The 8,751-nt window shown below is 39.9% G+C and overlaps 1 protein-coding gene across 1 annotated transcript; it reads right to left on the minus strand.

Annotated features, from left to right (window-relative positions):
* Nucleotides 1–1,773: 1,773 nt before the first annotated feature.
* On the minus strand, nucleotides 1,774–3,318 carry LOC115926507. The gene has a single exon (XM_030991271.1). It carries the CDS (start codon nucleotides 3,316–3,318, stop codon nucleotides 1,774–1,776), a length of 1,545 nt encoding a protein of 514 aa, XP_030847131.1.
* Between the last annotated feature and the right edge of the window lie 5,433 nt (nucleotides 3,319–8,751).

The following is an 8,751-nucleotide window of genomic DNA, read 5'->3' on the forward strand; positions in this document are numbered from 1 at the left end:
ACGAAAAAGCCCCTGCATCGTCATTTCTGTTTCAACAGAGTTACAATACCGGAGAAGTGCCTTTAGACTGGAAACGTGCACTTGTAGCCCCTATTTATAAGGCAGGAGATAAATGTTGCCCAGGTAACTACAGACCTATATCGCTGACGTGTATCTGCAGTAAGGTGATGGAACATATAATGCTTAGCCACATTTCTAAACATCTTGCAGCTAACAACATACTCATTGATGAACAGCATGGTTTCAGACAGAATCTTTCGACAACAACACAACTTGTCACAGCTACCGATGATTGGTCATACTCTCTCCAAACTAGAGGCCAAACTGATATCGTCTTTCTCGACTTCCGTTTGATCGAGTACCACATCCACACCTTAGATCCAAACTACATTACTACGGAATCAGGGGAGACTCTCTCCGCTGGACTATGTCACTCCTAGCGAATAGACATCAAGCTGTCGTCGTCAATGGTGCTCGCTCAGCATGGATGCCTGTTACTTCAGGAGTACCGCAGGGTTCTGTCATCGGCCCCGTACTTTTCCTGCTGTACATCAATGACATCAAACTCAAAAGCAAGTCCACAATGCGTCTATTTGCAGATGACAGTGTCATCTATCGGCGTATCGACTCTCCCTCTGACACTCATATACTGCAAGAAGATCTCTATGTTCTTGCAGACTGGTCTACTAAATGGCTGATGGGATTCAACATCAAGAAGTGTGCTACATTGTCAATCACAAACAAGAAGCACCCCATCACAGTGGACTACACCCTACTAAATGAGTCAATTCCTCGAGTAAAACAATACAAGTATCTTGGTGTCACGATTACCCATGACCTTAAATGGAACACCCAATGTAAACTCACCACCCAGAAAGGCAATAGAACCCTTGGCCTCCTACGCAGAACTCTATCACCGTGCACCAAGAACATCAAATCCAAAGCCTACACAATGCTTGTTCGTCCTCAACTGAGTATGGCAGTGAAGCTTGGAACCCTCGGACTCTGACATCAATACAAAGTCTTGAGAAAGTACAGCGAGCTGCCGCCCGCTTTGTATACCAAGACTACCGGAGAATAACATCAGTCACAGCACTTGTCAACGAACTGGGATGGGATACCCTTCACAACCGCAGGCTTCTTGCACAGTCCACTTTGTTTTACAAGATGCACCATCATCAACTCAACATGCCTTTTCCCACTCACATTATCCCAGCTACATATCTGGGCAGAAATGATCACCCTCTGAAGTATGCAGTACCCCCAGCTTCCATTGATAGCTTTAAGTACTCCTTCTATCCTCGCACCATCTGGACGTGGAACCACATATCAGCTGCTGCGGTAACATCTCCAACAGTGACCATCTTCCAGGAGGCTGCTCTACCCATCATCAGAGCGTTGCCTCCTCCTGTTGGGTCCAAGCTACTGTAGACTCCACGTCTCGGTTTTTACTTGCACGTCCACCGTTTTATCGTAAATAATAGACATCATTCACTGTTTTGAATTACTTCATGCACTGTCACTATGCCAGCACGTTGCACGGACATCCCAGTTTAGCTGTATGATAGCTGCCATCGGGATTATCTCTACAAGTAACAAGTAACAAGGTTAATTTTGTTGAAGAGAAAGGTTTGCTTCGTAATTAACATGCGTAGATATTCTTGCATATGTGTTTGTTCCGTAGGTCATTATGCGAAGAAATATCATCTCAGTTTATTACAATGCACTTCCAGTGGAAACCGGGTGACTCTAAAACTCTACTGCACATGATAATCAAGGGTTAAGTGGAGTGGTGGATAGGTTTAATATATACAGCCTCTCCGGCGTACAGAAGCCTAGCTCTCCTGATCGGAACTGCTGAAGGAAGTACCAATGTCTCTCAGGCTTCCCAATCTTGTGATCGGAGATGAGGGTCTTGACGTGCTTCAGCTTGCTGGTGTACTCATCAATATTGAGCAGCCCTTCTGCGTGTCTAACAGAGGCAATCAGGACTAAATTACCTTTACTCACACAAGCGAAGAGGCTATGCTCACCCGAACTGGTTATTTCATGCATTACATCACCCTTTGTATCAATACGCGCTATCGCATTGGAATACCGTTTAACGATCAATGAATCACCATAACTAGTGATTGGCTGAGATATATTTCCATTGCATGGTATCTCCCTGATCGCCTTTCCACCTGCAGGTGAGAATACCTGGATCTCATTTGTTTTCCTGTAGCTGACATAGATCAGATCATCCCTGTCTACTGTGAGATCGGTAAACCCACCTTTACTTGTATCTAAAGTGTTGAATGTCACATCCAGCTTCTCATACTCTGATGTGTACAATGACATGTTATTATCTGTATCAAGTACAACACACCGATTATCAGAGAGGAATCCTAAGCAACGAATATTGTTATCCTTGAGCACCGTCTCCTGCAATTTCCCGGCCGCAGAGAAGATTTCGATTCCGCCAAATCTAGATCCAACAGCCATCCTACCATTTTTCGTAGCAGCTATCGCATTCATACTGTCTTGCTTTGAGAGTGCGACATCGCATTTCGACTCGCATTTTACGAACCGGAGTTCACCTATGGATAATTGATCAGGATGGCTGCTTGGTGTAAAAGTCAGTTCCTCTGCAAGGTCAGCTACATCACTAACAATCTTCTTCTTGGGATCATCTCTATCCAGCACATTCTTCAGGTCACCAGACAATGAATCACGAATAGCAACAACGTCCCCTTCTAGTGGGGCTTTCAAACTATTACTCGCCAGTTCACTCGCACTCTCAATACTCGTAACTAGCCTCTCATCCGCAACTCTCATCTTCTTCAAACTTTGACATAATATCTCTTTCTCAGTATCTAGTTGCTTGTTCAAGATCACATTTCTCTCTTTTATTTTGTTGATAGCCTCTTTGCATGTCTTGTTGATTTTAGCTTTTTCTCCATCGATGTGATCAGTGACACGCTTCAGCTGATTATCGACACATGTCATGTGATTCTTGACGGTTGTAGCTTTTGTCTCACCCCGGGCTTGTAGGGATTCAATGCCCTTCTTGAAGGAAGTATTGTAATCCCCCGCATCTTGAACATTGTGGCCTTTCTTATCGTGGTAGATCATACATCTCGTACAGATGAGCTTCTTACAAGTAGTGCATACATCGGCACAGACATATTTTTCGTCATCTGATTTGTGTACTTCTTCTTGACAGTAGACCTTCTTCTTTAGGACCACCTTGCCCTCTCTAATATCTTCGACGCTCACCACTTTGTGTTTGAGATTATGTGGCCATTGGTTGTGCTTTGGCAGACATGGGTTACACATATTTTTACCGCAGTCGCAGCAGAAATGTACAGCTCTTGACTGCACGTAACACATTTCACAGAGCGGTTTACTCTTCCTGAAGCCATCAACACCTGACTTAACAGGAACATTGGTTTTGAGATTTGCCACTTTGCCTTCAATAACAGATGTTGTTTTTCTACAGATTGGGCAAGCTAAAGTGTTTGCACTACTCTGCGATGAGCACGATAAAATGTCTCTAAGACATTTCTGACAGTATGTGTGCGTACATGACAACTGTTTAGGATCACTTAGTAGATTCAAACAAACAGGACACTGCAAGCCACGTGAAACCGTGTGTTCAAGAGTCGCCATAATTATTGTTAATCTATTGTGCGAGTCAGAGCTTGAAATTTACTAGCCATATATATTGATAAAAAATAACAATGTTGGTAACTACATATAGGACATCAATTATAGTATCAAATACATAAAAAACAATATATATATATATATATATATATGTGTTGATAGTTAGTTGAACTGTATCTTTAGTAGTACATGAAGAGGCGGACCATTAAAGAATCCAAATGACGCTTGTTCGGTTCCCCTCGATAGAGGCTCGAATGATCCATGATCCACCCTGAAAGACAAGAACAAGATAACAGCTTTTGAAGATTGCGATTATTTGAAGAAGCTGGGAATTTCGAGAACGACAAAAATACAAACGGATCCAAGGTTTCGGAATAGGGCCTATTCCGAAACCTTGGATCCGTTTGTATTTTGTCGCTGTTTTCATGAAGTGACGGTAGTGAAAAAAATTGCATTCACTTTGCGTGACGATTTTCCTCACTACCGTCACTTCGTGAAAACAAGGACGGTATGTTGCTTCTGCTGTACTGACAGTAGAATTGGACTGTGGAGCCATGCAAGGAAGCTGTGAATTTCATATATATCTTACGTCATATTTCATGTGACGCAAGCAATTTCACGGTTTTAACGAATATTTGAACAATAAGAATGCAACACAATCTGTGAAGTTGGCATGATCTTTTAATCTTGAAATGCCTACCGAATGTCGTTATTACTCTTTGGACTCCGACGAAACTTTGTCAGGAGATAACGTACGAGTTAAACAAACATCATAACTCACATTTGATTTACTCAAATTTTACCTTGTAACATGTTACACAGTTAAAATTTTTGTGAACAAGTTGTTTAAAAGTTTAAACAACTCTTGATTAACGGGTGACCTGATCTAAGAGTTGTTTAAAATGTTAAGCAACTCGAGTTGTTTAAAGTTTAAACACTTAGTTGATCAACATTTTGAACAACTTGTTTAAAATCACAATTTAAACAACCGGTGTTGTTTAAAGACGGTTGTTTAAAACGGAGCTGTTGTTCAGTGGAGGTTGTTTACACCAACTGGGTTGTTTAAAGAAAGTTGTTTAAAAAGGAGCTGTTGTTCAGTGGGGGTTGTTTACACCAACTGGGTTGTTTAAAGAAAGTTGTTTAAAACGGAGCTGTTGTTCAGTGGGGGTTGTTTACACCAACTGGGTTGTTTAAAGAAAGTTGTTTAAAAAGAAGCTGTTGTTCAGTGGGGGTTGTTTACACCAACTGGGTTGCTTAAAGAAAGTTGTTTAAAATGGAGCTGTTGTTCAGTTGGGGTTGTTTAAACTACTGGGTTGTTTAAAGAAAGTTGTTTAAAAAGGAGCTGTTGTTCAGTGGGGGTTGTTTACAACAAAAGGGTTGTATAATGGGGTATAATTTGGGTTTGATACTCTGAATAAGTGCACCACTACTTCTGGGTCTCTATATAGGTATATGAAGACTAGGGTAATTCTGCAATTCATGAATTAGCGCCAAAACATGAGCGCGCATGCACGCACGTATAAACTGCATAATATAGGGATGCATGCAATCCCTATGGCAAGGAATTTAGCACACGTTATAACCGAGTGCGCGATCAGTGCCGCACTGCATGACGCGACGATTTTAAGTCTACCTGTATTCTGACATTTGCGTACAGATACCGAAAATTTTAACTGTGAACTTACGCTAAAAACTTCAAAGTAGTTAATAGAAAAGTGATTTCAATTAAGCCATTGAATCCCCAGTCACTTAGAAGCGCGTCGGTAGCTTGGTCGGCCATGATGTTGTGTTGTGGGTTGGAAAGTAATAACTATTAAGCTAAATAAATGTAAGTATAGAGACAAACAAAATGGAGCCTGCAGAAACACGTGTGGTTGCTTTGGTAGTTTAATCCAGACTCAATGTCCATGTGCTTTTACATATGTATCAATCTGTGTAGTCAGCAAAAGACCCTTGCATACACTTGCATTGTGTGTATGCATCTAATATGAATAACAATGAGCTGTGCCTTAACAGCTGCACTGCATTTCTAAGTGGCATGTCAATTTCAATTGCATGTTAGTTTCAAGGAACCTGTTTCTAAACATAACAATGTGAAATAAAGCCTTTAGCCAACACGCACATGACGTCATATGTAAACAACACTGTCTAAAAGCTCTCGTATAGTAAATATAGCAGTCATTAAATTTTAAACAACGAATGTTTAACAAAATTACTTCTGTTTCGAGCAACATTGTTTACAATTTGATCAACTGTTGTTTAAGATAGTGTACAACTGTAAGTGAACATCACTTTTTTAAACAGCGTTTTTACTGTGTAACAAGTATCTATCACATCACCCCCTCCCCCCCCCATTCATATTTTTAAATTCAAACTTAAAGTTTTTATTAACACTCCGCAAATGAAGAGCTAGGTTACAAAAGGTACTACATCCATGAATCCAAATTGTTATTATCATGGTTAGCAAAGTCAGTTTGGAATGATACTTTGGCGGATAAACTGTTGTATGATATAAGTATAAGAACACTCTTTATAAGAATCTAAGTCTGCAAAAATATATTTTTCATGAATTTATGTTTCTTAATTTCTGTGGATGTAGTACCTTTTGGAAATGAAATTAGATTTAGTATTTTTTGGGAACCAAAAATCTTGCATACTTTGTAAGTTACAATGCATGACTTGAAGGGATAAAGTAACCTTTTAAACTGTTTTTAAATGCTATTTTCATTTTTGGGGGAAATTCAGCTTTTTAGAAGTGTCAGTGTATGGCACTACCCATACACAAATTGTTTTTAAAAAAAATAATAATAATAAAATGTACGTAGTACCTTTTGGAACCGAGCCCTTTAAATATGCATCCGTTTCTTGTTTAAATGGTTAAAACAACGGTTCACAATATTATTTATGAATATGATGTATGTAGATATTACCTTTCATATTACGGCAAAATACAGAGTGAGTCAGAAAAAATGTCCCACTTTTTAAAACTTTAACTTTAAAGTATGAATATTAAATCATGAGTTTCATGATATGTCTTGATAGATTTATCCTCCCAGTACATTTAGGTACCATTTTCATTTGAATCTCTGCACGCATGACTGAACATCAGACAATCTTTACAAGACTGCCAGATCGCGGTTCCATGACACATGCTCCGCCGACGATTGCTCCGCCGACATTTACTCCGCAAAACGCGACAATTGCTCCGCGACATTTGCTCCGCGACATTTGCTCCGACGTCAAATGCTCCGCCGACAGGTGCTCCGCCGACAGTTGCTCCGCCGACAGTTGCTCCGCCGACAATTGCTCCGCCGACAGATGCTCCGCCGACAATTGCTCCTCCGACAATTGCTCCGCCGACAATTGCTCCGCCGTCAATTGCTCCGCAAAACGCGACAATTGCTCCGCCGACATTTTCTCCGCCGACATTTGCTCCGCCTGAAGCGACACTTGCTCCGCCGACATTTGCTCCGCCGACATTTGCTCCGCCGTCAATTGCTCCGCCGACAATTGCTCCGCCTGAAGCGACAATTGCTCCGGTGACATATGCTCCGCCGACAATTGCTCCGACGACATTTGCTCCGCCGACAATTGCTCCGCCGACAATTGCTCCGTCGACAATTGCTCCGCCGACAATTGCTCCGACGACATTTGCTCCGCATGAAGCGACACTTGCTCCGGTGACATTTGCTCCGACGACATTTGCTCCGCCCAAAAAGTGTCCCATTAAATACAAATGCTACTAGTACTACGACAAATGCTTCGCCGACAATATTTTTTTTTCACGGGTTGTTTTTGTTTCTTTCTTTTTTTCTTCATTTTTTGAATGCATTTCATGACATTATGTAAATGAAATGAAATGAATGAATGTTAATAATGTGGGAGGAAAAAGCAGTTGCCTAAAAGTCATTTCGAATATACTGAAATAACTTTCCATCTATCACTGTACGTCCCACATAATGTACACTAAACACTCATTACATGTCATGGGAAGTTTTTTTTTTTTAAAGTAGAGCAGCAAGCCACATTCCCCAATACGCGCATACCTCCTAGTTAATTTCAAACAGCTCATCAATATGTAAGACCTGAAATTACCTCAATGAAAGAAGACTAATAACATGAGAGGAAAGAAAAGAGCAAAAAAGACAACCGTTTTTTGCTATTCCCCATAATGTTTGATTAAAAAAAATAAAAAATAAAATTATAGCTCCTTACGCAAGTTCTCCGGCGAAAGATAATTACTCCGCTCAAAATCTGTTTCATGTATTACTCATTAGATGATCCAAAGCTCAAGGCTATCTCTCTCTCTCTCTCTCTTTCTCTCTCTCCCATGCTCCTCCTTTTCCTGTTTACACCGTTTTCTTGTCTTCTTCGTTCTTTTCTTTCCTCTCATGCTATTAGTCTTCTTTCATTTCCATCACTTCTTCTCTGCTCCCCCTCTCGAGCTCTATTTCTCTCGTGAAATTGAAACGTAAAGTAATACAATCATGTAGTACATTCTTGTTTAGAATAATATTTTCAATAATATCCAGTCCATTTTCTAAAGGTTTCTTTCCTTTAGTTAAGTGTATGTAGCTTTAATATATATATGTTAGTGTGCAAAACACTCCGTTTCATTCGAGTACTTTGTTTTCACTAAATAATTTAAGGGACTCACGAAGCCACCGGAAGAAGAGCAATTGGCTTATCATGAAGAACTAACATCAAACTGCAACAAAATGATTTGTATAAATGTGAATAAGCAGAAAGGCTGCCATCTCATTTTCCCGTCTGAATGGGTTCTCTTCCTTACGTATATAAGTGCCCTTATTTTCTAAACTTTTTTTTTATATTTGTGTGTTTATTAAATTTTCAATCATATAAAAATTACATATTTACAAGTCATTGGTAATAATTAGACAAACAAAAAAACCAATATGTATAAGAACAACTAACAATAATGAAAGGACAAGAAAGTTATAAAAAAAAAACATTATAGTAAAAAAAAAAATACACTGTACACATATAAATCATAGTTTGAACTCCAGTGCATAAAGGGGAGTGAGGGGGCACAGGAATAAAAGTTAAATCAACATAAGTATCATAAGTCAAATCGCCATTTCT

This window comes from Strongylocentrotus purpuratus, unplaced genomic scaffold, assembly GCF_000002235.5.
Source record: "Strongylocentrotus purpuratus isolate Spur 01 unplaced genomic scaffold, Spur_5.0 spur5_scaffold_2, whole genome shotgun sequence".
Lineage (NCBI taxonomy): Eukaryota > Metazoa > Echinodermata > Echinoidea > Camarodonta > Strongylocentrotidae > Strongylocentrotus > Strongylocentrotus purpuratus.

What these genes read in the sequence shown, in the direction of transcription:
- LOC115926507 (XM_030991271.1), bottom strand. Translation starts at nt 3,318, where the DNA reads ATGTGTAACCCATGTCTGCCAAAGCACAACCAATGGCCACATAATCTC.